Source organism: Panthera uncia (genome assembly GCF_023721935.1).
Source record: "Panthera uncia isolate 11264 chromosome E2 unlocalized genomic scaffold, Puncia_PCG_1.0 HiC_scaffold_19, whole genome shotgun sequence".
NCBI lineage: Eukaryota > Metazoa > Chordata > Mammalia > Carnivora > Felidae > Panthera > Panthera uncia.
In genome coordinates, this window is record NW_026057588.1 from 1,666,732 (window position 1) to 1,694,730 (window position 27,999).

Sequence of the window (27,999 nt, forward strand, 5' to 3'; positions counted from 1 at the left end):
TCTTCCTCCTCTTCCTTCTTCTTCCTCCTCTTCCTTCTTCTTCCTTCTTCTTCCTCCTCTTCCTCTTCTTCCTCTTCTTCTTCTTCTTCTTCTTCTTCTTCTTCTAATCCCCTCCCCCTCCTCCTCCTCTTCTTCTTCTTTTAATGTTTATTCATTTTTGAGAGAGACAGCACAAGCCAGGGAGAGGCAGAGAGGGAGCCGCAGAATCTGAAACAAGCTCCAAGCTCCGAGCTGTCAGCACAGAGCCCGACAAGAGGCTCAAACCCACAAACCATGAGATCATGACCTGAGACAAAGTTGGGTGCTTAACCAACCAAGCCACCCAGGTGCCCCAAGGGTGCAGAACTTCTTAAGATCCTCAGACTTGTGTAGCACCCATAATGCAAATCCAAATAAGTGTTTTATGAATTCCTATATCCTTCCTGAGCTGTTCACCTCGTGGCTGTCACCACACAAGAACTCTGACATTGAGAGGATAGAGCTCATGGTCTGGAGAGTGGTTTATGTGAATAACCAGAGTTTCTAGAGGATTGCATAGTCATGGCCTTCATTACCCCATTTCGGGTAGCCACCAAGGAAGTCTGTCCTTTTTAAGGGATGGGGAGACAACATGGTTGAATTAATATGGGTTTCTTAGATGTCTTGGCTTTCCAAGAAGAGCCAGATATGCAGATTTTTATGTGGCTTTTGGTTTTATGTTAGAAGCCATTTGAAAAAACATTTTGGTACAAAAGCAGTTTGACAAAACTTTATGTGGGCTATATACGTTCCCCTGTGTCCTTCCATGAGACCTGGGGGGAGAAAGACCTGGAGTTTTCTGACATGAGAGGCTTCAGCATGCAGTATACATCCATACTGCTTGGTGGATGAGAAGGCATTGTTGTTGCCTCCTCTTCGCGGTGACTTTTCCTAAAAGCCTAAAGGAAACAAGGAATGATAGCCACATCAGAGGCAGAACCCAAGACAGGCTTGCAGTCATCAAAATTTGCAGTAGGGCTGCTCAAGTACTCTCCAGCAGAGATGTTTGGGGGAATCCCACTCTGCTCAGACCTTCCTTCCTGGATGTAAGAATTATCTTTAATCAACATGGAGAACTCATGTGAGATCAGAGTTAAAGGCCAACTGAGCCACAAGAGGATCAAGCCTTCCAAGCAAATAGGGTAGGATAGACACTGGTCATCTCAATCCTTTGTACACTGTGTGGATGGCCATGGTTAGATTCCATAAATGGCCCCCAATTCATGGGTGAAGAATTCTTCTGTGGGTGAAGAATCTTCCTTAGAACAGCCTGGTCTCCTACTGGGGCTCAGTACACAGCAGCCAGTCTGTTGGAGAAGGAAGATTTTTGCCAGCGATGCCAGAACACTCCAGGCAAAGGCCTCATGGCCCTAACCTTATAGCTGTTCTGGATACCAGCCTGTATGGGACCTAGCAGTTACAGTGCTTTCAGTCCATTATCAATCCACCAACACTGCACATTCTGCCCTCACTAGTGATAGCTCTTCTCTGAGCTCTGTCCAATAGTAGTTCCCTGCATTTGGACCTTTGCCCTGTGACCTCCCCCATGAGGGACACCCTCTACAGTCTTCTCAACCTCTCCCAACTTTTCCTCTCCTCTAAGTCTGCTGTACTTTTCCTCCTCCAATTTGGTGTTAGCTTCTCTCTTCTCTGATGCCTGAACCTTTGGCCTGATGCCAGCCCTCTGCTATCCTTATGTATTCTTACATGGTTGTACCCACAGGTGCAAATGTTTCAAACCTCAAGGGTATATTTGTCTTTCTGAAATCATTGATCTTGAAGACTAGTGCTAAACAAGGTGTTCTTATCATTTTAAAGGTCACATGACTTAGCTTGGGCTGCAATAACAAAATACCATAGACTGAGTGGTTTAAATAACAGATACTTATTTTCTTATAGTTCTGGAGCCTGGAAGTCAGAGATCAGAGTGCCAGCATGTTTGGGTTCCGGTGATGACCCTCTCTGTGGCTTGCTTTCTTGCTGTGTCCTCACATGGTGGAGAGAGAGGAGAGTGTGACCTTTCTTCCTCTTCTCACAAAGGCACCAATCCCATTATGGAGCACCACCCTCACGAACTCATCTAAAACTAATTACGTCCCAGGGGCACCTGGGTGGCTCAGTGGCTTAAGGGCCCAACTTCAGCTCAGGTCATGGGCTTAGGTCATGATCTCATGGTTCGTGGGTTCAAGCCCCACATTGGGCTCTATGCTGACAGCTCAGAGCCTGAAGCCTGCTTTGGATTCTGTGTCTCCTTCTCTCTCTCTGCCCCTCCCCCACTCGAGTTCTGTCTCTCTGTTTCTCTCTCTCTCTCAAAAATAAAAAAACATTATGGGGGTGCCTGGGTGGCTCAGTCGGTTGGGCATCCAACTTTAGCTCAGGTCATGATCTCATGGTTTGTGGGTTCAAGCCCTGCATCGGGCTCTGTGCTGACAGCTTGGAGCCTGGAGCCTGCTTTGGATTCTGTGTCTCCCTCTTTCTCTGCCCCTCCTCACTCACACTTCATCTCTGTCTCTCCTTCACATATATATAAACATTAAAAAAATTTTTAATTAAAATAAATAAAAAAACATTAAAAAATAAATAAATAAACCTAATTATGTCCCAGAGCCCTCTTGTCTAGATACCATCACTGGGATTAGGGCTTAAACATATGAAGTTCGGGGACATGCAGACATTCAGTCCATAACATCTATGGAAGGAAAGTGATTCTTTATGACCAGTATATGAAGTGCTAAGTCTTCAGGGTCACAGGACACAGTGTCAGTTTTATAGAATAAAACCAGTTGGTGACAGAGGTGAATATTAACACAAGGCGTGCCTGGGTAGCTGAGTCGGTTGAGCATCTGACTTTGGTTCAGGTCATGATATCAGGGTTCATGAGTTTGAGCCCCGCATCGGGATCTCTGCTGTCAGTGCAGAGCTCGCTTTGGATCCTTCTCTCCCCCCTCTCTCTGCCCCTCCCCTGCTCTCACTCTCGCGCTCTCTCTCAAAAACAAAACAAAACAAACCAAGAATATTAATGTTTATTATTTATTTTTCAGAGACAGAGTGTGAGCAGAGAAGGGGCAGAGAGAGAGGGAGACACAGAATCTGAAGCAGGCTCCAGGCCCAATGCGGGGCTCGAACTTACAGGCTGTGAGATCATGACCTGAGCTGAAGTCAGACACTTAACCGACTGAGCCACCTAGGGATGGCTGCTCCTTCATTTTATGAAGGGAAGGATAATAGCACAAATTACTTTTGTCTGGCATCCTCCACATTTAATAATTTGAAAGCACTTTTATCTACCAAATTGCAGATAAAAGAAAAAGTTAAAATTGACAAAATGAAGATGCCACCTTCTTAATTTTATTATAAAAGTAAAATGTTTCAATGATTTATCAATTTACAAGAAAAAGACTCAATTTTTAGCACAAAATATAGAAAACAGCCTTCACAGATATTTGGCTGCCAGGATTCTAAATATAAATGATTTTGCTGAAGGGCGCCTGGGTGGCTCAGTCGGTTAAGCGTCTGGCTTCCGCTCAGGTCATGATCTCACGGTCCATGAGTTTGAGCCCTGCGTCAGGTTCTGTGCGGACAGCACAGGCCTGGAGCCTGTTTCGGATTCTGTGTCTCCCTCTTTCTCTGCCCCTCCCCTGCTAATGCTCTGTCTCTCTCTGTCTCAAAAATAAATAAAAACATTTTTAAAATTTTTAAAAAACAAATGATCTTGCTGAAAGCAGACAATTTCTAGTAAGTGTTATGAGAAGAATTAAAGAACATAGTGATATATTGGGGTACCCATGGTGACTTAACCTTTTATGTATCACTTTTCTCACTATAGCAGCTTGAATCCAGCAACTTTCTTCCCCAACTTGAAGGGGAGAAACCTCTCCACTATTTGGACCTCTGTTAGAACATTAACTACATCTTTGTAAAAGGAGATTTCAAAATGGAGCAAACAAGACTGGCTAAAAGGTCTCTTTTTAAAATAGAGTGAGGGGGGGGGGGGGGTTGGGGGGGGGGGGGGGGGGGGGGGGTTACTCACAGAGTTGGATGTCCTGGTGGACCTGATGTGAAATTCCTGTGGAACAACAACACTTTTATTTTTTATTTTTTAATTTTTTTTTAACGTTTATTTATTTATTTTTGAGACAGAGAGAGACAGAGCATGAATGGGGGAGGGTCAGAGAGAGGGAGACACAGAATCTGAAACAGGCTCCGGGCTCTGAGCTGTCAGCACAGGGGCCCGATGCGGGGCTCGAACTCACGGACCGCGAGATCGTGACCTGAGCCGAAGTCGGCGCTCAACCGACTGAGCCACCCAGGCGCCCCACAACAACACTTTTAAATGGTTTGCTAGGATTATTTACGTATTGAAAGTTTCTAGTTATGCTTTTCTAAAATCAATTAATTAATTATTTTTAATTAATTTAAATCCAAGTTAGTTAACAGTGTAATAATGGTTTAAGGAGTAAAATTTAGTGATTCCTCAGTTACACATAACACCCAGTGCTCATCCCAACAAGTGCCCTCTTTAATGCCCATCGCCCATCTAGCCCATCCCAACCCACCTCTCTATAATTATGCTTTTAAAAAATTTACTAAAAATAAAGGTTCAAGCTGCCAAAATACATCACATAATTAATTGATTAAATTAAATTAAACAGGGTCAGGCATAAGGGAGGAGAAACTTATGCACATCCTCACTGGGGAAACCATGAACTTAAAATTTTTTTTTTTTTTTTAGTCAGCTGCAAGCTCTCAGCCTGGACTTAATTTACTCCTCACCATGACACCTGAATCATCCACATTCTTCACTTCAAAAAAAGCCAATGTGATTTAATAAGTTTCAATCCCTCATTTGCATATTAACTCTACCAATCTCAGTTAATCTAATTTAAATCCCTGTTTTGCCTAGAGGAACTGAACATTTACTACACTCCTACCTAGCTTTTTGCCTGTATAACTCTACCCCTTCTTTGTCTTCTTTAGGATCCAATTCAAGTTTATACCTGAGTCTGTGTCTCCCAAATTGGAATTCTCATTGCCCAAGTATATGCTTATTTTCTTAAATTTTCAGTGAATTTTTGTTGGTTGACATCTTGTACACAACTTTTTTTTTTTTTTACATTTTTAATTTTTTGATAGAGAGAGACAGAGCACAAGTGGGGAGGGGCAGAGAGAGAGGGAGACACAGATCCGAAGCAGGCTCTACACTCCTAGCTGACAGCACAGAGCCTGGATGCGGGGCTGGAACTCACAAACCGCGAGATCATGACCTGAGCCGAAATTGGATGTTTAACCCACTGAGCCACCCAGGCGCCTTGAATTTTTTTTTTTTTTTTTAATGTTTACTTTTGAGAGAGAGAGAGCGTGAGCAGGAGAAGGGCAGAGAGAAGAGGAGACAGAGAATCTCAAGCAGGCTCTGTGATGACAGCAGCGAGCCCCATGTGGGGTGAACCATGAGATCATGACCTGAGCTGAAGTCGGACTGACGCTCAACCGACTGAGCCATTAGGCACCGCCCCCCCGCGATCTGCCTTTTTAAAGTTTAATTATTTATTTTGAGAGAGAGAGTGCACACAAGTGGGGGAAAGGCAGAGAGAGAGAGAGAAAGAGAGAGAGAGAGAGAGAGAGAGAGAGAATCCCAAGCAGGCTCCACACCATCAGCACCATCAGCACCCAGCCCCACGTGGGGCTGGAACTCACAAACCAAACTGTGACATCACAACCTGAGATGAAATCAGGAGTCAGACACTTAACCGACTGAGTCACCCAGGTGCCCTCAGAACTTTTTTAGACTCTTTGGTATAACCTCATTTATTTTTTTCTTGATTGTTCATACTTAAAACAGAAGCCGAAGTTTGCCCAGAAGGCTATCACAGATCATTCATTTTTAGAAAATAAGTCTTGGGGCGCCTGGGTGGCTCAGTCAGTTAAGCGTCCGACTTCGGCTTACATCATGATCTCACGGGTTGTGGGCTTGAGCCCCGCATCAGGCTCTGTGCTGACAGCTCAGAGCCTGGAGCCTGTTTCAGATTCTGTGCCTCCCTCTCTCTCTGCTCCCCCACCCCCACTCGTGCTCTCTGTCTCAAAAATAAATAAACATTAAAAAAAAAAAGTATTTCCCAGAAATTCAGTTCACATTGATGAATTAATTGCCCTCATCCACACCTGCCAGCAGACAAATAACCAGAGAAAAAATAGTAATACTGCTAGTATGTATGCTTTGAGGCATGACTTCAGTATGATTTGGAAAATGCTCTACTTATGGACCTCTATAGGAACCCATATAAATAAGAGACCATTACAGAACTTTTGATGCTCTGCTACGACTAAGGAGGTAGCTGTAATAAAAAGTGGACTTTTGGGGCGCCTGGGTGGCGCAGTCGGTTAAGCGTCCGACTTCAGCCAGGTCACGATCTCGCGGTCCGTGAGTTCGAGCCCCGCGTCGGGCTCTGGGCTGATGGCTCGGAGCCTGGAGCCTGTTTCTGATTCTGTGTCTCCCTCTCTCTCTGCCCCTCCCCCGTTCATGCTCTGTCTTTCTCTGTCCCAAAAATAAATAAATAAATTAAAAAAACGTTGAAAAAAAAAAAGTGGACTTTTGCAAAACTGTTTCATGATATTACCTATAATGCAGAGTACCAGCAAAAATGGATTTATTCAGTAATAGCAGACAATTACGATTGATTAGAGCAAGCTGTGACAAAACTTTATCCAATTCTGGAGATCAAAGGAAAGGAGGCTTTTTTATATAAGAAAGGAGAAGTTAGGAGGGGCTGTTGTAAACCAAAATTCCATTGGGGTAAACTGGGAGCTCAAAGGTGTAGTGTCTTCTCATTGGCTGGATTGTTTTGTTGTGTTTTTTTCTCATTGACTGGATTGTGACTGTCTCTCATGTCTTTCTTAGGCTGGGCTTTTGCCAATGTCAGGAAGGAAATCCTCCTTTCTTCTGCTGGAATGATGAACTACTGGTTTCTTCCTGTTGGGTCTGCCATTGATGACCAGTGGTAGGGCATGAGCGTCCTCTTCCTACCTCCCAAGTCCATTTTATAAGGTTTCCTTTATAAATGCTCATATTTACCCCTTTTGATCAAGATCTTTCCTTAAAAGCATCACAGATCAAGGATCAGATTTTAGTGGTTTTGTCACTCAGTGCCAGAAAAAGGACCTTTCCTGGTTGTCATGTCCTAAGTTGGAGGGAAAGTGGAAACCAGTTGGAAACCACTTAAGGCCACATTTGAGTTAACATGGAAGGTTAGGAGGGAGAACTTCCAGACACTTCCCATCTATAATATAAATTTACCAAGATCATAAATATTGGAGATTGTCTCTTTATTGGGTACATCGTTCTTACAAAAGTTTGACCAGCAATGATATACAAAACTTAAAATCATTAAGTTTACAAAACAGAGGAAGTAACGTGATAATTCCAAATTGTATGATAGTTCTAAACCAGGACCTTAGGTCTGAAAGTAGCCAATTGAAATATTTATTGGCACTCTTTCTGACTCAGGGGAGTAAAGCTCTCACTATGGAGGCATACCTGGAGTGCGTATCCTCCTGGAAGTCTCCAATTAAGAGAGGCCATGAAAACAGAAGAGTGAATACTGCAGGAGCACATTGAAAGAACTAACCAAGGGAATTTGGGAAGATACAGTGCAAGTATAAACATGAAGCAATAGTTGATCAACTTTTTGCAAAACAGCAAAGTTTCAAAGATGTTTTAAAACAGTATCATTATCTCAAAAGAACTGTGTGGAACCAAATATGTTATTGATAATACAGCCTATAAATTTTAAATTCAGAAACCATGAATTTCAGTAAGAATCTCTGAATATCGGTTAATAGTTCATATTAAAGAAAGATTTTGTGAAGGGACGCCTGGGTGGCTCAGTCAGTTAAGGATCTGACTTCAGACTTCAGGTCATGATCTTACAGCTCATGAGTCCAAGCCCCACATCAGGCTCTATGCTGCCAGCTCAGGGCCTGCTTGGGATTCTGTCTCCCTCTCTCTCTGCCCCTTGCCCCCTCAAAATAAAAAACTAAACTTAAAAAAAAATATATATATATATATACACACACACACACACACACACACACACACACATATGTATGTATATATATATACATATATGTATATATATGTATATGTGTGTGTGTGTATACACATAGATATATGTGTGTGTATATATTTTTAATATATATATATTAAATATAAATTTTTGTGAATTCTGAAGCTTCTAACCCTTCAGAAAAAGCAAGAGAAAAATTAATTTGTCACAGGATCACAATGAGGCTGTTTCCAAAAGGCCATAGTCAAAACAAGAGGTTTCCCCTTTCGTGAGGGCTTGGAAAATGCAGACAGGGGTCCTTTCTTCCCATAAAAGAGAGAGAAGAAGCAACAGTGAGAAAAAATGCACGCAAGATCCAAACATCTTGGGAAAGTTGTCTCATCAGATGTTGTCTGCTTCACTTTGGGAAATCTTTACTTTCAGATTAAGAGGTGGTGTGCAGGTCCAGTCGGGGTTGGTTATTTCTTTAGCTCCATCATGTAAATCCAAGAGTCTATTGCCTGGAGTTTGGTGGCACAAGACTTGGTGTGAAGTTCCTGATAAGGGCCTTTCCAGTGAGGCAGTAGAGTCTTCTGGAGCAGTCTTTTCCTGGTTGTAAGGTGTGATGCTTAAGGTCATCGTCTCCCAGGAGCACACTGTGAAAAGATGGCTCTACCGAAGCATGGTTACTTTTAATAGAACCAACTAGGCTTTTACAATATTGAAGTATATGTTCTTTGTTCTTTTATCAACTGTGGATCAAAGGAGGCATAGCCAAATGCATTGGCCATCCTGTGACTATCTCAGAGGGTGAGTCTGTGTTCCCAAAGGGGTGGATCTGAGGTTTAGAAGGACTAACAACTATGCTTTCAGCCAAAATATTTGGAAGACCTCTGTAAACTTTGCCAATTGACTCTTTTTTAAAGCATATTTATTCATTTTGAGAGAGAGCATTGTCAGCACTGAGCTCAACATGGGGCTCAACCCACAAATCGTGAGATCATGACCTGAGCTGAAATCAAGCCAGAGGTTTAACCGACTGAGCCACTCAGACTCCCTACCAATTGAGTCTTAACCATGCTGTTAGTGCATTCAGTCAACCCTGAGGATTGAAGATGGTATGCTAATGAAAGTTTCGTAAAACCAGCTAAACAGTGCAGACTTGTCAAAGCACCTGTCCAGTGAAATGGGTTCCCCTCGAGCTAGAGAGTTGGAGAGGGATTTTCCCAGGTAGGGATAATCTCTTCTGAAGCAATTTTAGCCATGGTAGAATGACTGACCTGTCTACAAGGGAAAGCTTTGATCCAGTGAGAAAACATACAAACCATGATTAAAATATATTTATATCCACAAGATGGGGAAGCTGTATGAAATCCATTTTTTTAACAGGTTTCCCTGGATTATACTTTGGACAGATGGGATGAGTGAGGTAGGTACTTTGTGAGACCTTATTAATATTTCCCAACCAAAATTGGTTCATGAATGTTGTCATTTTCTCAGTAAACCAATGGTTTGATGCATGTACAGTTGTAAGTAGGGAGAATTTTAGAATTTCTGGTAGAGCTGGATTGTTATTTGCTCCAAACCAAAGTTCTCTATGACTATTGAACCAACAATTATTAGATTTTCAATACTGTTTTTCCTTTGGGTGTCTCTGATCATTCCTCACCACCCAAATTATCACTTGGGATAACATCTCTTTGGACCAAGACAGAGGTTTGGCTACTGGCCTCCTTGCAAGCAGCATTTTTGGTGGAAATATCAGTGAGGCGCTTTCTTTTGGCCTCCAGGGAGTTGAGTCTGGAATGCCTGGAAAGCTTAATAATATCCAGAGCAGCTGGAAAAGGTATTGCATCTAATAAAATTTGGACATAGGAGTCATTTTTAATTTTATCCCCATTGGAAGTAGGGATATATTGTTGTTTCCATAATATTCAAAAGTCATGAGTTACCCCAAAGGAATACTGACCATGGGTATAAATGCTTGCAGTTTTACCCTTGACTAAGGGTACAAAAAATACACACACAAAATTAACATAAAAATACACAAAAATAAACTCAAAATGGATGACCTAAATATGAGGCGGAAACCATCAAAACCCTAGAGGAGAAAACAGGCAACAACCTCTTTGACCTCAGCTGCAGCAATTTCCTGCTCAACACATCTCCAAAGGCAAGGGAAATGAAAGCAAAAATGAAGTTATTGGGACCTCAAGATAAAAAGCTTCTGCACTGCAAAGGAAACATTCAACAAAATTAAAAGGCAACCGACAGGATGGGAAAAGATATTTGCAGATGACATATCAGATAAAGGCTTAGTATCCAAAATCTATAAAGAACTTACCAAACTCAACATCTGAAAACAAATAATCCAGTGAAGAAATGGGCAGAAGACATGAATAGACATTTTTCCAAAGAAGACATCCAGATGGCCGACAGACACTTAAAAAGATGCTCAACATCACTCAGCATCAGGGAAATACAAATCAAAACCACACTGAGATACCACCTCATGCCGGTCAGAGTGGCTAAAATTAACAACTCAGGAAACAACAGATGTTGGTGAGGATGTGGAGAAATGGGAACCCTCTTGCACTGTTGGTGGGAATGCAAACTGGTGCAGCCACTCTGGAAAACAGTGGGGAGGTTCCTCAAAAAACTAAAAATAGAACTACGCAGGGCGTCTGGGTGGCTCAGTCAGTTAAGCATCCGACTTCGGCCCAGGTCATGATCTCCCGGTTCATGAGTTTGAGCCCCACGTCGGGTTCTGTGCTGACAGCTCAGAGCCTGGAGCCTGCTTCAGATTCTGTGTGTCCCTCTCTCTCTGCCCTTCCCCCCACTCGTGCTCTCTCTCTCTCTCTCTCTCTCTCTCTCAAAAATAAAAACATTAATTAAAAAATTTAAAAAAATAGAACTATCCTACGACCCAGCAATAGCACAACTAGGAATTTATCCAAAGAATACAGGAGTGCTGATTCACAGGGGCACATGTACCCCTATGTTTATAGCAACACTTTCAACAATAGCCAAATTATGGAAAGAGCCTAAATGTCCATCAACTGATGAATGGATAAAGAAGATGTGGTTCACATACAACAGAATGCTACTTGGCAATGAGAAAGAATGAAATCCTGCCATTTGCAACAACGTGGATGGAACTGGAGTGTATTATGCTAAGTGAAATGTCACTCAGAGAAAGATAGATATCATATGTTTCCACTCATATGTGGAACTTGAGAAACTTAACAGAAGACCATAGGGAAAGGGAAGGGGAAAAAATAGTTTCAAACAGAGAAGGAGGCAAACCATAAGAGACTCTTAAATACAGAGAACAAACTGAGGGTTGATGGGGAAGGCGGGGCGGTGGGGGAGGGAAAATGGGTGATGGGCATTGAGGAGAGCACTTGTTGGGATGAGCACTGAGTGTTGTAAGCAATGAATCATGGAATCTACCCCCAAAACTAAAAGCACACTGTATACACTGTATGTTTGCCAACTTGACAGAAAATTATATTTAAAAAAAAAAGACCTAAGTTATCATATAATCTAGAGCAGTATAAGGTGATTATGTACCAGGGATGAGTAAGTTGAAGGCTGGACAAATCCATGACAAATGTCCTATGTAGGGTCAACAATGTCCATAAAAAAGATAAATCTCTGATGGAAGTCCTCGGGCCATCCCTCGTCAGAGATGGGCCCCCGGACAGGAAGGGTCAGGTCCTGTGGGAAATGGGCAACCAGGGGGCTGGATCTGCAGTTACCTTTGGGAATTTTACTTTGCTGCATGGAGAAGAGATGGGGATGAACCTCTGAATGTGGTGGCATCCATGAAGGGTGACATTACACTACAGCAAATCCAGTTGCTCTTCTAGGTCTCAGACTCCAGGTCCGCCCAGTGCAAACTATGGGGAAATGGAAATATTAAAATTAATCATTAGTACTGACAGAGTGATAGATACATAGATTAGTGGAACAAAACAAAGAACCAAATGAACCCACACATAAAGGCCCAACTGATTTTTGACAAAGATGCAAAAGAACTTAAATGGAGGAAGAATATGCCTTTTAACAAATAAATGGTAATGGAGCAAATGGACGCCCACAGGTAAAATATAAGTAAATAAACAAAAATTAAACCTTACCTAAATTTCACACCTCGTAAAAAAAACTCAAAAGGAATCATAGATTTAAATATAAAACAAAACTATAACATTTTAAGGATAAAATTTGGGGGACTTAGGATCAAGTGAAACGTTCTTAGACTTGACCTTAAAAGCACAATTCATAAAAGGAAAAAATGACAAATTGGACCTCATCTAAGTCATTTTTCTTAAAATGAGAAAATTCCAGGGGTGCCTGGGTGGCTCAGTCAGTTAAGCATCTGACTCTTGATTTCAGCTTAGGTCATGATCTCACGGTTCGTGGGTTCGAATCTTGCATCGGGCTGCACTGGCAGCGTGAAGCGTGCTCAGGATTCTTGCTTTCCCCCCTCTTTGTCCCTCCCCCACCCCCAAATAAATAAATAAACATTTTTTAAAAATGAGAAAGCTGGGGCGCCTGGGTGGCGCAGTCGGTTAAGCGTCCGACTTCAGCCAGGTCACGATCTCGCGGTCCGTGAGTTCGAGCCCCGCGTCAGGCTCTGGGCTGATGGCTCGGAGCCTGGAGCCTGTTTCCGATTCTGTGTCTCCCTCTCTCTCTGACCCTCCCCCGTTTATGCTCTGTCTCTCTGTCCCAAAAATAAATAAAAAAACGTTGAAAAAAAAAAATAAAACACATGCCAGATTTAAAAAAAAATAAAAATAAAAATAAATAAATAAAATAAAAATGAGAAAGCTACAGAGGTGAGCAGATTAGTGGCTGCTGGGGGTTAAACATGAGGGGGTTGTTATAAAGGAGTAGAATGAGGGAAGTTGTCGTGGTATTTCAGCAGTTCCATATCTTGATTGAGGTGATGTTACATGAAGTTACACGTGATAGAACTGTATAGAACCACACACACGTATCTGTGTGCATATATAAACTGGTGGAATTTGAATAAGCTCTGTGGACTGCAAAAAAGTAGAATCATTAAATATTAGATTAAAAACAAAGTCACAGGGGAGCCTGGGTGGCTCAGACGGTTAAGCACCGGACTTTGGCTCAGGTCATGATCTCACAGTTCGTGGGTTCAAGCCTCGCGTTGGACTCTGTGCTGACAGCTCAGAGCCTGGAGCCTGCTTCAGATTCTGTGTTTCCCTCTCTTTCTTCCCCTCCCCCACTCGCACTCTGTCTCTCTCTCTCTCTCTGTCTCTCAAAAACAAATAAACATTAAAAAAATAAAATAAACAAATAAATAAATAAAAACAAAATCACAGCCACACAAAAGAAACTGCCATGATGACTAAAAGCCATGATAACTTCCTTTCACTAGAAGGTAAAGGCCAATTGCAGAGTCACTTGAGTTCCCAGTAGACAGACATGATGACAAACCCAGAGGTCCTGAAATGCAGAGAACCAAGAGGGGGCTCAGTTGATACCCTAAAGGATGTCCTTTCATAGCCCCTGTCATAGTTGCCAGTTGTATGGTTTCTTGAGGGATATCTGTCTCCCCATGTCTCAGTCCACCATAGACCAGGTAGCTTACAAACAACAGAAACTTGTTTTTTGCATTACTAGGAGCTGGGAAGTCCAAGATCAGGGTGGCGAGAGATTCAGTGTCTGGTGAGACTCCAGGAAGGAAGGAAGGTGTTCTCAGGGGATCTCTTTTCTGAGGGCACTAATATAATTCATGAGGGCTCCACTCTCAGGACCTAAGCACCTCCCAAAGGCCCCACCTCCAAATATACCACACTGGGCATTAGTTTTTAATCCATGAATTTGGGGTGGGGGACTTCAGTCTATATCCCCCTACTAAAATGTCAGCTCCATGCCCTTATGTGTTTCTTCCCTGATGGGCAAGTTCAGTCTCAGCATACAGTAGCAATTCACATAGCATGAGATAAATATGTAAGCAGACTCAGGTAACTTACTTGAGTGCAGAAAGAAGGATTTACTACCTTTTTCTATGGTGTCCTTCTCTCTCCCTCCTCAGAGTCAGCTGTGATGATGGGGCTGTGGTCTGAGCCCAGCACAGTCCTGCAGGGCAGCCAAATACTAGCTCAACAAAAATTCCATTTCCTGGGGTGCTACTGTGTGTCAGGCCCTGCGGCAGACACATTTTATCTCAATATGATGTGCAATACAGAGATTTAATGTGCAAACAGATCAGAGAACAGGGCCATAGCAGAGAATGGTTGGAATTCGAAGGAAATGAAATAGGGAGGTGACAGAAAGCTACAACCACTACTTCTGAGGAGGTGACTCCAGGGGAAGAGGATTCTGGACAGAGGCAACTTCAGGGCAGAGGCCTCAGGCAGGACTGAGATGGTGCATTTGAGAGCGAGGAGAAGACCCTAACCCATGCTGGAGGAGGAGGGCATGGAAACCAGGTCATGCAGGCCCTGTAAGCTGGGATGAGTTTGGTTTGTTCTAAACCAAATGGGAACCACAGATGGACATGCTGCTCTGAGGGAGGCCTGGGCTGCATGTGGTGATACTGGTGGAGGGGGCCAGTTTCTTTGTGCAGGTGCCATGCTGCTAGGAGCTTCTGGAGCGGGGAAGGGCAACTCAGAGAAGGCAAGTGAACACTTGATATACCTTCAGGTTGGTGGAATCTGAGCCTCATGTCTGACATGGCTTTGATCTGTCCGTGGGTACTGTACCCCAGGAGGCTCTGCCCTGTGATGTCCTTGGCAGGAGTAGTGGGGGGAACCACTGCAGGGAAGGACTACATGTTAGGCAGAACTCTTTTCCTTCCAGGGCACTTAAACCCAAATATAAGTGGTTTTGCCAAAATAAAATTATTGATTCATTCATCAAGCTCACAGGACAGCTTTAGGCACAACTGGATGCAGGGCTCAGTGAGATCAAAAGGGCTTGTCTCTTATCTCCACTCAGCTGCCTCTTTTGGCTTAGTTTTCAGGCATGCATCTCTTTAAAGAGGAAAAGTTGCTGCTGGCAGCCCCAACTCCCAAATCCTGGTGCATGAACTCCAGGGTCCACAAGAGGGTTCCCCTTTCCTCACAATTCCTTGCAAGTCCTTTGAATGCCTCTCATTAATGCACCTCAGGTCACATGACCACCCTTGACCCCCATCATTATAGCTTTGGGTTGAATATGCTCTGATGACCAGGCCTGATGCCTATACTCAGTAAAAACTTGAATGAGTGAACGAACAAGTAATTACTGGACATACTTACTTGTTCACTGTTAAAAGCCAACTTTTCTTTAGGCTCTTCTCCATTTCTCCCAGTAAATTAGCTATATTGGTCTGCTTAGGGCTTGAGGTGCTAAATGATTAAGTTCCAGAGCTTGGCTTAAAAAATGAAAATCACCAACATTAAGGAGACTTGTTATGAACTGAATGTGTCTCCCAAAATTATGTGTTGAAGTCCTAAACTACTATCTGATGGTGCGGAGATAGGGCCTTTGGGAGGTAATTAGATTTAGATGAGGGTGGGTCCTCCATTACAGAATCAGCATGCTTATAAGAAGCATAGAGACACCAGAACTTTCTTTTTCTCTACTATGTAAGGACACAGCAAAAAGATGGCCATCTACAAGCCAGAAGAGCTCTCATCAAAGAATCAAATTGGCCCACACCTGGGTCCGGGACTTCCCAGTCCCTAGCACTGGGAGAAATAAATTTCTCTTGCTTAAGCCGCCCAGTCTCTGGTATTTTCTTATAGCAACTGAACAGACTGAGACACTCACCAAGAGATGAAGGAGGTTCCCCTTATGGGCATCTGCAGAGCAAGATGGTGTCTGTTCTCATGAACCAGTTCACAGAGTCTTTTAAGACAAGGTATCAAACTGAGAATATTCAGAATTTCAACCTTGCTCTCCTGCTTAATTACTATGGAGACACACACATTTACTCCTATCACCAAACTGTCTTGTTGACTGTGAGAAAATAAACAGACACCTGCCCTGCTGACCGGGGACCAAACACGTCACATAGCACAGTGAGAAAAGAAGTACTATGCCTCTGTAGATGAACTTAAAAATCAAGAAACACACTAGTCCCAATCTCAGTGAAGACTTCTATGTTGCTAAGTCTTTAACAAACCCAAATGTATCCCTCAATTTCAAACGTGCAGCAGATGTAATCGTGAGGACAAACTTAGGGGTAGCACTGGGTTTGTGTCCGGCCAGACATCAAAGCACAGAGAGGGCAGAGAAAGAGGAAGAAGGTCACTCCAAATGAGGAAGTGAGGGGTCTCAAGAAGAAATACTATCTTGGTTTAACTGTGGAAGGGGTATTCTTGAAAGAGGTAGAGAGGCTGGGGAGGCATTCCTGATAGGCTGAGGGCACATATAAAAATGCCCAGGGGCACAGAACTGCTGGGTGGACTCCAGAGGAGAGCTACCCCTGGCTGCGGGAGAGGGCAGTCTCAGGGCAGCCAAGACAGAAGCTGCAAGGATGGGCTGCTGGCACTGTCTTTCCAGGTGAGATTTGAGCTGATACCCAAACTGACACCCTAGGCAAGTCAAAGGGTCAGAGCCACCAGGAACCATTTGTCTCAGATGTTCCAGCATCACCTGGAAAACATTACCCTTCACCCCCTCCCCAGCAGGTTGGCTGCTATACAAGCAACCCCAATGGGAGACCAGAAAGCTGGTTCAGAGGACCCTTCACCCATGTGCTCAGGGCCATCTGATCTAACCAAGGCCACCCATACAAGGTACAAAGGATTGAACTCTAATGACTGATGTCTACCCTACCCCAAGAACTGAGCCCTACTTAGCTCAGCTGGACTTTAACTCTGCTACAACACAGACCAACCCCCACCCCCACCCCCACCATGCTGCAGGCAAACAATTACTATACGCAGGGAGTAGGGCCTGAGTAGGCCTGGAGGTGGGCATATACTTCACAGTGTTGGGAAGAAACTGAGCAGACTGGCCAAAAAGTCCCCTGACTATACGCCTGCCTGGGCTTCTACCCTGTTTCTACCCCCAGCCCTCCTGCCATCAGGGGTGGGGGAGAAGCATCACTCCAGTTATAGGAGGCAGCAGTCATTTCCAACCCCAACACATGGTAGGCTGAGCACTGTGGCTCAAAGCCCCTTAAGCCTAGGGTCACCATTCTCTCTCCAACGTGCTTCAAACTAACATTCTCTTCTTGACAGGAAGCATAACTTTTGGAACAGGGACACAGCTACAAACAACATACAAGTTTTGCTGAACTGACATTTTATTGACCTTTGGGAAATTAGTTTCCAAAATTTTTTAAATCAAAAGACCCCACAAACCAGAGGATACGGGTCCATATGTTGGTTCGACCACTTCTTTCCTCTGTGCCCTGGCACACTGGCAGCAAAGACAATGAAGGCCACAGTATGCAGAGACACTAGGAACATTGGCCATATCCCAGGACAACAGGATCTTCCTTCTCTCAGGACCAGAGTGATGGCCATGATTGAACATCCTGCTATCCCCAGTAAGGCAACAAAAGTCAAAGACCCCTTACCACAGAAGCCAGTCCTTCTATTCATGAGCCCAGTTTTGTTCTCAATCTCTTCACACACAGTGATCAGAACCCCCAATATTAAAGATGGCTTAAACAATAAAGCTTTTATTACCATACATTCCAGGGAAGTGTGAGACAGTCAGTTCCAGGGTCGGATAAATCCATGACGGGTACCATGCGTAGTGTAAACGATGTCCATGGAAAGGATTAACCTTCTCTGGAAGCCCCCAGTAGACACAGCTCAGCTACTCTTGACCAGAGCTTGGTCGCAGGCACACCTGAACCAGTTGGAGGGAGCAAATGAGGCCCATCACGGACTCCACCACTCATGATTCTCTCCTTTAAAGAGTGGCGACCATGGAGGTCTTGCTGTTCCAGAGCACGTTGCGGTGCCTGATGCACACCCTGGGCACCTGCCAGGTGGTGGAGCTGAGATGGTTTGTATCACGGAAACTGGCAGCAACTTAACACTGCCAACAGCCTAGGCAGGTCCAAGTGCAACCTAGCTCCTGAAAACTTCCCACACACCTGCCACCCCAGCGCATGTGTTGGGGTGTGCCAGGTTTAGCTTTCAAATGGCTACTCTCCTCTCCTTTCTGAGTGAGGTTTTTCATGTTGAACAAGGTGCCAGCCCTAGCTACAGGCTTTCCAACATCCCCTGTCTTCTTATGGCCTTTCTCCAGTGTGGACTTTCTTGTGCTGAAGAAGGGTAGAACTATGTTTGAAGGCTTTCCCACATTCTGTACACTCATAGGACCTCTCTTCAGTGTGGAACTGCTGGTGCCGATTGCGGTAGGACCTGGTGGTGAAGGTCTTCCCACACAGGCTGCACTCATAGGGCCGTTCTCCAGTGTGAACTTTCCAGTGCTGATACAGGCCAGAGCGGGTCACGTAAGTTTTCCCACATTGCTTGCACTCATAAGGCCTTTCTCCAGTGTGAACTCTCTGATGAAGAAGGAAGCTATGGTTGTATTTAAAGAACTTCCCACATTCCCTGCACTCATAGGGCCTTTCTCCAATGTGAACTTTCCGGTGCCGAATGAGAGTAGACAGAACGCTGAAGGCTTTCCCACATTCGTTGCACTCATAAGGCCTTTCTCCAGTGTGAATTCTCTGGTGCAGAACGAGTGCATCTTTGCGGTTGAAGGTTTTGCCACATTCATCACACTTGAAAGGTTTTATGCCCGTGTGAACCTTCTGGTGCTTCCTCAGTTTAGAGGGATAACTAAAGGCCTTTCCGCACTCAGTACACACATGGGATGTTTCTCCAGTGTGAATTTTTTGGTAATTAACATGGGTGGATTTCTCCTTGGGGGCATTTCCACCTTTTGGACATCTAAAGGGTCTCTGTTTGGGGTGGGTTACCAGGTGGTCAAGGAGCGCAAAGGCCTTTGGGAAGGCTTTCCCGCAGTCACTGCACTTGAAGGCCTTCTGTGTGGCGTGGACTGCCTGCTGCTGTTGGCTACTGGAGCTGGGTTGGAAGGCTTCTCCATGCTCGGTGCTCCTGTGTAGCTTCCCCTTGCTGTGGGTGGCCTGGTGCCGGAGAAGACCTAAGGTGGTAGGCACGTCCTTCCCAGACTCCCCAAGCAGAGAGGGCTTCTCTGACAGGTAGACTCTGTAACTCTTCATCTGCTCTGTAGGGGTTTCCCCACCCTTCAGGCTACATGGACAACCTGAAACATAAAAGCCAGTTACCGAGAGCTGGATTAGAGACAGGAGGTACCTACATCACAAACACACATCAGACATACCAGAAAGCAGTCCACAGAATTGCCAGGAGGTTGCCAGAAGTCTGGGTGAGAAACGGCTGGCCCAGTAGAACAGGGCTCTGCCAGATCACAGACTAGGAAAGACCTCAGCAGGGATGAGAACACAAAGATGGGAGCAGTGCCAGGAGAAGAGGTGAGGCCACCAGGTCACTCCTTGCAATGTGTTTCAAGTAGGGCCTCCACTGCTGGTGACAGTGGGCACTGTGAAGAGGATGTGTCTGCACAGGTGAAAAGGCAGCTGTAACAGAGTAGCTGGTCTTGAAGTATTATTTAAGGATGTGTGCACCTCTCAAGTCACTAGTAGCTCTACACTGGCGTGGAGAACAGGGAGGGGGGTCATCTAGGTCCTGAGAGTCATGGTAGGGACAGAAATCACATACGGTGTCCACAAGGGAGAGGAAAGGTGGGAATAGTGTGTGGTCACTGGCCTCAGTACCAAAAAGCCAAAGCACACAGATGAGCAGCATGCTGTGAGCCCATCACTGAAACCAAGACATGTCTCAGCCCTACTCACCAAGACCAGGACCCCTCCTGGCCTCAACTCTGCTGACCAGAGTCAGGTCCACCATGCTGGGAACCCAGAACTCTTCTTCACTCTCCAGCTGGGCAACCACATGGCACCTTGAAGATGCAAATCCTGGGAGGGAGAACGGCAGTAAGAGGCCAACCCAAGCCAAGGCTTACCCACTCCATCCCCCACCAAAGGAAGCTCATGTCACCATGGCAACCATGAAGGAAACAGAGTATTAGAAAAACAACATCCTCGGGGCACCTGGGTGGCTCAGTTGGTTAAGCATCTGACTTCAGCTCAGGTCATGATCTCACGGTTCCTGAGTTCTAGCCCCACGTCAGGCTCTGTGCTGACAGCTCAGAGCCTGGAGCCTGCTTTGGATTCTGTGTCTCCCTCTCTCTCTGCCCCTTCCCTTCTCATGCTCTGTCTCTCTCTCCCTCTCTCAAAAATAAATAAGGATCAAAAACATTTTTAAAAAAAAGAAAAGAAAAAAACATCTTCTGCACAATTAAACATGTGTTAAGCAGGTAGACCCCATGTTGTGTTTTACCATAATCTTTTAATAGAGCCTCCCATGAAGTAAAACTGACATAACTTAAGTAAAAAATAGACAAACGATAATAGTTGGAGAACTTTCAATAATGGACAGAATCACTAGGAAGAAAACAAATAAGTATACAGCACTTGAACAACAGTAAAAATCAACTAGACCTAACAGACATCTATAGAGCATGCCACAATACAGCAGCAGAATGCATATTCTCACATGCTCACATGCACATGGAACATTCTCCAGAACAGACCACTTGATGGGAAATAGACTTTTGAGGACTGAAATCACACAAAGTATGATCTCTGACCACAAAGGAATTAAAATAGAAATCAACAACAGAAAGAAATTTGGGAAACTCACAAATTTATGGAATTTAAATACAACACTCCTAAATGACCAAAAGACAACTACAGAGCACTCTGAAATGAATGAAAATGAGAATACAACATGCCCAAAGTAATGGGACATAGCAGTCCTTAGAAAATAGGAAATTAGAGCTATACACACCTCTGTGCTGTTTCACTTCTAACAATCTGACACCAAAAGTGGGTAGGTACAGGGCAGGTGTTCCACACCACTTCTCCAAATCTCAGACATCAAGCTGGTATCCAAGGATTCCATTCAATTCTCATATTAACTACCCAGAGTCAGCGTCAGATCCCACAGATTAAGGGCTCAGTCCCACAGGACTTCTGCTACTTCAGACATCAGTTGAAAATCCCAGACCTCTCACACTTCTGACCAAGTGGCTATAAATCAGGGATTCCCACAATTATTGATCCCTTCTCAGGTTCAATAGTTTGCTATAATGGCTCACAGAACTCAGGAAAAGAGTTTACTTACTATACCAGTTTATTATAAAATATAGAACTCAGAAACAGCCCAATGGATGAGATGCAAAGGGCAAAGTATGCCAGGGTAGAGATGGGGGTGGAGGTTGACGAAGTAGAGGGTTAGAGGCATTCACGCCCTCTGGTGGTGCCACTTTCCCCAATAACCCAGAAGCTCTCTGAAGCCTATTGTTTAGGAGTTTCTATGGACATTTCATTATGATGTATAATTAATTAAAGCATGGGCCACTGGTGATTGGTTCAGTCTCCAGCCCCTCTAATCTCCCTGGAGGGTAGGGTTAGGGGACTGGGAGGATAGGGGGTGGGGGCAGCTCAATTTTTAACCTTCCAATCGTGCCCTAGTCTTTCTGGTGGCCACCCCCTATCCTGAAGCTATCTAGGGGCTCCCAGCCACCAGCCATCCCATTAGCATACAAAAGATACTCATCATTTCAGAGATTCCAACAGTTTTAGGAGCAGTGCTAGGAAGTGGGAACAAAGACAAAATATATATTTCTTTTTATGTCACAGCACCCATATTTAAAAAGAGCTCAGGGGCACCTGGGTGGCTCAGTCAGTTAAGCATATGACTCTCGATTTCAGCTCAAGTCATGATCTCATGGTTCATGAGTCTGACCCCTTGTCGGGATCCTGGCTCACAGTGTGGAGCCTGCTTGGGCTCCCTCTCTCCCTCTGCCTCTCTCTCTCAAAAATAAATAAATAAACATTTTTTAAAAAAAATTTTTAACGTTTATTTATTTATTTTTTGAGACAGAGAGAGACACAGCACGAATGGGGGAGGGTCAGAGAGAGAGGGAGACACAGAATCCGAAACAGGCTCCAGGCTCTGAGCTGTCAGCACAGAGCCCGATGCGGGGCTCGAACTCACGGACTGCGAGATCATGACCTGAGCTGAAGTCGGACACGTAACCGACTGAGCCACCCAGGCGCCCCTAAATAAACATTTTTAAAATAATTAAAAAAAATTAAAAGATCTCAAACCAATAGCCTAACTTTAGTCCTCAAGGAACAGGAAAAAGAAAAACAACTAAACTCAAAGCTAACATAAGAAAGGAAATGGTAAAGAACAGAGATAAATGAAATAGAGATTAGAAAGAGAGAATCAGTGAAACCAAAATTGGGATCTTTGAAAAGATTAGCAAAATTGAAAAACTGCTACCTAGACTGACAAGAAAAAAATAAAAGAATCAAATTATTAAAAAGAAAAATGAAAAGGGGGACATCACTAACAAAATTACAAAATAGAAAGTTAAAAAAAAATTTTTTTTAACGTTTACTTATTTTTGAAAGAGAGACAGAGTGTGAATGGGGAAGGGCAGAGACAGGAGACACAGAACCTGAAGCAGGCTCCAGGCTCTGAGCTCTCAGCATAGAGCCTGACATGGGACTCGAATTCACGAACCATGAGATCATGACCTGAGCCGAAGTCAGACACTTAACTGACTGAGCCACCCAGGCATCCCTAGAAAGGTTTTGTTTTTTTTGTTTTTTTTTTACATTTATTTATTTTTGATAGAGATGGAGTACAAGTGGGGGAGGAGCAGAGAGAGAAGGAGACACAGAATCTGAAGCAGGCTTCAAGCTCCGAGCTGTCAGCACAGAGCCCCACGCGGGGCTCGAAACCACAAACCGTGAGATCATGACCTGAGCCAAAGTCAGACACTTAACCAACTGAGCCACCCAGGTGCCCCACCCCTAGAAAGTGTTTTAAGAAAATACTATGAACTGTACTGTATGCCCACAAATTAGATAACTTAGATAAAACAGACAAATTCCTAAAAAAGACACAAACTACCAAAACTGACTCAAGAAGAAACAGAAAGTCTGATTATATTTAAACAACAACAAAACTTCCCCCATGGGGGTAAGAAAAAAAGTCAGCCCAGAGGGCTTCACTGATGAATATTAACACTGAAATAAAAATTTCCACCAATACTTGACACACTCTTCCAGAAAACAGTAGAAAAGGGAACATTTCCCAACTCATCCATTGAGGCCAAAATTACCCTCATACTCAATTAAAAAAAAAAACAAAAGACATTATGAGAAAACTACACACTGGTATCTCTTACAAATAAAGATGCAAAACTCTTCAACAAAATACTAGCAAAGCCAATCCAGAAATACATAAAAGGATTATAAACTACGACAGAGTGAAAAACGTCCTAAGTAACACAAGGTTGAACTATGAAAATCAATTACTGCAATACTCTGTGTTAACAGAATAGACAATAAAAATCACACAATCATCTCTTTTCTTTTTAATGTTTGTTTATTTTTTTATTTTGAGAGAGAGAAAAAAAACACATGCAAGCAGGGGAGGGGCAGAGAGAGACAGACAGACAGACAGACAGACAGAAAGAGAGAGGGAGGGGCGCCTGGGTGGCTCAGTCGGTTGAGCGTCCGACTTCAGCTCAGGTCACGATCTCACGGTTCGTGAGTTCGAGCCCCGCGTCAGGCTCTGGGCTGATGGCTCAGAGCCTGGAGCCTGCTTCTAATTCTGTGTCTCCCTCTCTCTCTGCCCCTCCCCCATTCATGCTCTGTCTCTCTCTGTCTCAAAAATAAATAAACACAAAAAAAAAAAAATTAAAAAAAAAAAAAAAAGAAAGAGAGAGGGAGACAGAGAATCCCAAGCAGGCTCCACACACAGCACAGAGCCCAACTCGGGTCTTGATCTCATGAACTGTGAGACCATGACCTGAACCAAAACCAAGACTCGGACACTTAACCGACTGAGCCTCCCAGGCCCCTGCACATGATCATTTCCATACACATGGGAAAGTACTAGACAAAATCTAATGACCTTTCATGATAAATGCACTCGACAAACTGAGAAAAGAAGGGAAATTCCTCACCTGAAAAGGTGAGTTGCAAAAAACCCACAGTGATTATTAGTGAAAGACTAAATGCTTTTCCCATAAAACTGAGAATGAGACAAGGATATCTACTCTCACTAATTCTATTCAATAAAGTACTTGAGGTTCTAGCCAGGTCAGTTAAGCAAAGGAAGAAGTAAAGATATCTCTATTTGCAGATGACATCACACCACATATATGGAAAATATCAAGGAGTTCACTAAAAAAAAAAAAAAAAAAAAAAAAAAAAACTATTAGAACTAATAAATGGGTTTAGTAAGGCCACAAGACACAAAATCACTATACAAAAATCTATATTTCTATACACTAGCACTGAACAATCTAAGATGAAGTTAAGAAAACAATTCCACTTAAAATATCATCAGAAGGAATAAAATACCTAGGAATAACTTTAGTCTTATATGCTGAAAACTACAAAACACTGTTGAAAAAAGTTAAAGACGACTAAATAAATGGAAAGACATTTCATGTTCTGAATTGAAAGATATTAAGTGGCAATACTCCCCTAACTGAGCTACTGATTCGAATTCATGGCTCAAGCTTGGACCAAGGAGGACCCTATAAATTTTCTTTTGGAGAAAGAAGGCAAAACCCAGAGCACAGAGAGGCCATGACTTCAGCAGAGTCACAGAGACAGTCAGGGCCGAGTGGGATTTGTTGGGCAAACTGTAAACTTCTGAACCCCAAGCCCTACTACAGGAGGCCGTGGGGCAACAGCTATTGAGGCTGCTAACAAGGCTGCTCAGAGAGAGGCAGGGGAAGAACACACAGCCCATTGCCAGTACTCACAGCACCAACCACAGGGAACCTGGGAAGGAAGCAGCCTCTGTGGTGGGGTTTTAGGATGAACACAGCTTCCTATGGGTAAAAGGCAGAGGCGGTCTGTTAGGAAAGAGTGTGAGAGACTTACCCAGCGAGCCAATAAGTGCAAAGTTCTCTAGCATCACATCACGGTAAAGGCTCCTCTGAGTCAGATTAAGGAGCCCCCACTCCTCCCGGGAGAAATACACAGCCACATCCTCAAAGGTCACCAGCCCCTGTAATGATGGATTGAACTGAGCCTTAGGGGTCAATAGTGGGCAGACAAGCCAACCAAAACACAGACAGAGGAACACATCTAGGCCCTTGATCAGTGTCCCAAGGTCCTGCCTCATCTCTCACTGACATCAACTTTCCCTTTGAGCCCCAAACCCCTACTCCCACTCGACACATACCCTCTACCTCCCTCCTCCTAAGACTCTTACCTCAGAGGATTGCCAGGGCCCCCAATTCCATTGGTGCCTCTCTCCTCATGTTGCTATTGGACTCTGCATCCTGCCCACAGCAACAACAGGCTGGTGACCAGATAGATGCCATCTATGTCCCCAGCCAGACACACAGGTCTCACCCTATCTCCTGCTAGCCAATTCCCTCTAAGTCCCAGAGATCGCCTCCCAGAGACAAGCAAACCTAGGCTCACCCTTCTGTCTTAGGTCCCAGACCCTTCAGTTTGCCCCCGGTGTCTGACATGCACAGAACTCTTTGTACCACAACTTGATAGAGCTCCACACCCCAACACAATCTCACCCGTTCAGCCCATTGGCAACTCGCTGGACTTCCCTTACATGCCCATCCTGCACACAGTGTCTCCGGTAACACCACTGAGAGCAATCACAATACCATCCTCACTCAGTCCAGCCCCACTCCTCCATGGCTCAGTGTTAAGGGCATCCCCGCCTCCGCACTCGGCACTGAAGACCTCCCTACCCAGGCCTGTCCCTCGCTTCAACTCTCAGCCGACCAGACCACACATGGATCTCCAAGACCCCTCTTCCACCTCTGCCTTTGACCAGGCTGCCCCTTCACCTGCACAGCCTTCCCCGCTTCTCCTGAGCTCATTCAGAACCCGACCCACTGGGTGGGGATCAGGGCTGTCAGAGCCTCTGGCACCTTCCACTTACCAGCGCCTCCTCGGCCATCGGAAGCTGTGGACGGAGCTTGGCTGCGATAGGCGCCGAATTCCGGTCTACTCAGCTCAAATCCGTACCTACCACCCCGCCTTGGGCGCAGGAACCTCCGGCCGACCGCGGAACCTTCGAAGCTAGGTCTCCTCCGTGTAAAATGTGCTCAAAGACCAGGGAACCGCCCGCGGGAGGCCCTGACCCTCCGGCACCCGTTCCGCAGTGGGCGACACCGAGTCTTAGAAAAATGGGGTTATTTCCGAGGGTCACGACGCGCGCACAGGCGCGACGAGGGTCCCCGACCCTCTTCTCGGCAACGCGGCTCTCCAAGTGCTGGTCTCCACCCACAGCTGCAAGAAGAGCACAGCTAGAGCAACGCCGGAAGTCCGGCCGCCTCCAGACGCCTTCATTAACTTAGCTCCAGCATCACTTTAGGGCCTCATTTCCCAGCTCCCCTCGCGGTGCCGCTTGCTCGTTGCCAAGGCGACAGGGGAGGGCGCTGCTGTCCGTTCGTACCGACGTAGCCAATGACGGCCCCAGAGAGGAGCTTTTCCGCGTTCCGTGGAGGTGGGACTTCCGGCGTCGCCCTCCTTCGGAACCACGTCCGGCAGACGGACTGCGAAACTGCGCGGAGGCGGGAATTTGGGAGGCTCCTCCGAATGGTGGAAACTGGAATATAGAGGGCCTGAGAGGAGGCTGCGCGCTCTGTACGCGGCTTAAGCTCGGCAAGTGTTTCTGGCGGTAAAGAGGCGTCACCTTCGGGTCTCACCTCCGTCAAAGCCCATCCGCGCCCGCCGCCGCCCAGGAGTCATCGCCCCGGACGCGGTGTCTGCTTCACGGAGCAGGAGACGGAGCTCAGAAAAGCCTCTCCAGCCTGAGTTCAGTGAGGAGCTGGGGACCAGCGGCCAGGGAGCCTTGGCAGGAGGAGGAAGTGTTGGAGAAGATCCGCAGTTGGACTGTACAAGTGTTGAGTCTGGTGGTGCCTGGGCCACTGGACTCAGGCAGGTCTGGGGTACCGGGGATGGGTCTGGAACATCCTCAGGGGACAGTAGGCTGGTAGCCTGCCCCTTGTAAGGCCATAGTCAGGTAGGGGGCCTTGTGGAGGAGGGTGAGCGCGTTGTTGAGGATGTCAGGGAGAAAGGTCCTGGGCACATCAAGATGCGAGGCTAGCAGGAGAAGGACCCGGCTCCTGGATGTCGTGCAGTGGATTCAGATGCACTCATCCTAGAGGATGTGGTGCCGAGTCTCCTAGGAAGAATGGAACACTTAGCTGAGTCCCAGAGCAACCTACCCCAGGGTGATGCTTGAGAACTTTGCACTGGTGACCTCTGGGTCGGGCCACTGGCTTCCTTACTCCCACACCTAGAACTCTGTTTTCTTTGCTCTTGCCGTGTTCGCCTTGCAAGTTTCTGGTGGTCCTGTAGCTGCGGCCCCCAGGCTATGTTTCCTTCTCTCCCTGACTGCTGTGAACAACCCCCCTCCCCCCCCACACACACACATTCTATCAAGGGGCCATGAGTGGCTGAAATCAGGTCAGAAGTCTAACTCTTTGCAGCAGGTCATGTCCAGCTCAGTCACTTTCTCTAAGATGCCCAACATTTCATGCACTGACATGGTGATTGTCTGTGGGGCCACTGGGCTCTGCCTTGGAGACCTTCCCTGAACATTCAGTTTGTGGATTTTCAGTATTGTTCATATACAGACGATCCTCACGGGTTATGGTCTGTTGAAGGGTGGTTTGGTCCTCTTGGGGTGGATTCTCACAAACCTCATCAGCTCGCATAGCTCTGGTGGTTTCTACATTCCCTGTGGTTATCCCAATGGAATTGATGAGGAGACCTGCCCTGGTGACTGCCCGAGGTGGGCTATTCTCACACCTGGCGTCTGGTCCA

At 45.2% G+C, this 27,999-nt stretch overlaps 1 protein-coding gene across 3 annotated transcripts; it reads right to left on the minus strand.

Annotated features, from left to right (window-relative positions):
* Nucleotides 1-2,328: 2,328 nt before the first annotated feature.
* On the minus strand, nucleotides 2,329-26,567 carry ZNF584 (zinc finger protein 584). Of its 3 annotated transcripts, XR_007455762.1 has the most exons (6): nucleotides 26,108-26,567; nucleotides 25,078-25,204; nucleotides 19,891-20,013; nucleotides 17,720-19,280; nucleotides 11,819-11,959; nucleotides 2,329-4,084 (listed from the first exon to the last, which is right to left on the minus strand). XR_007455762.1 is itself a non-coding variant. In XM_049621903.1 (4 exons), exons 1-4 carry the CDS (start codon nucleotides 26,123-26,125, stop codon nucleotides 18,274-18,276), a joined length of 1,275 nt encoding a protein of 424 aa, XP_049477860.1. In that variant the 5' UTR covers nucleotides 26,126-26,567; the 3' UTR covers nucleotides 15,662-18,273. The 3 variants fall into 3 exon arrangements, 1 of the variants encoding a protein (XP_049477860.1); XR_007455761.1 differs by lacking the exon at nucleotides 2,329-4,084 and having other exon boundaries at nucleotides 8,169-11,959; XM_049621903.1 differs by lacking the exons at nucleotides 2,329-4,084; nucleotides 11,819-11,959 and having other exon boundaries at nucleotides 15,662-19,280.
* Between the last annotated feature and the right edge of the window lie 1,432 nt (nucleotides 26,568-27,999).

What these genes read in the sequence shown, in the direction of transcription:
- ZNF584 (XM_049621903.1), bottom strand. An exon ending in TGCACTTATTGGCTCGCTGG is followed by an intron (nt 20,014 to 25,077) that starts GTAAGTCTCTCA and finishes TCTCCCTCCCAG; the next exon opens with GATTTGCATCTTCAAGGTGC. An exon ending in CAGGAGGGGTCCTGGTCTTG is followed by an intron (nt 19,281 to 19,890) that starts GTGAGTAGGGCT and finishes TTTATGTTTCAG; the next exon opens with GTTGTCCATGTAGCCTGAAG.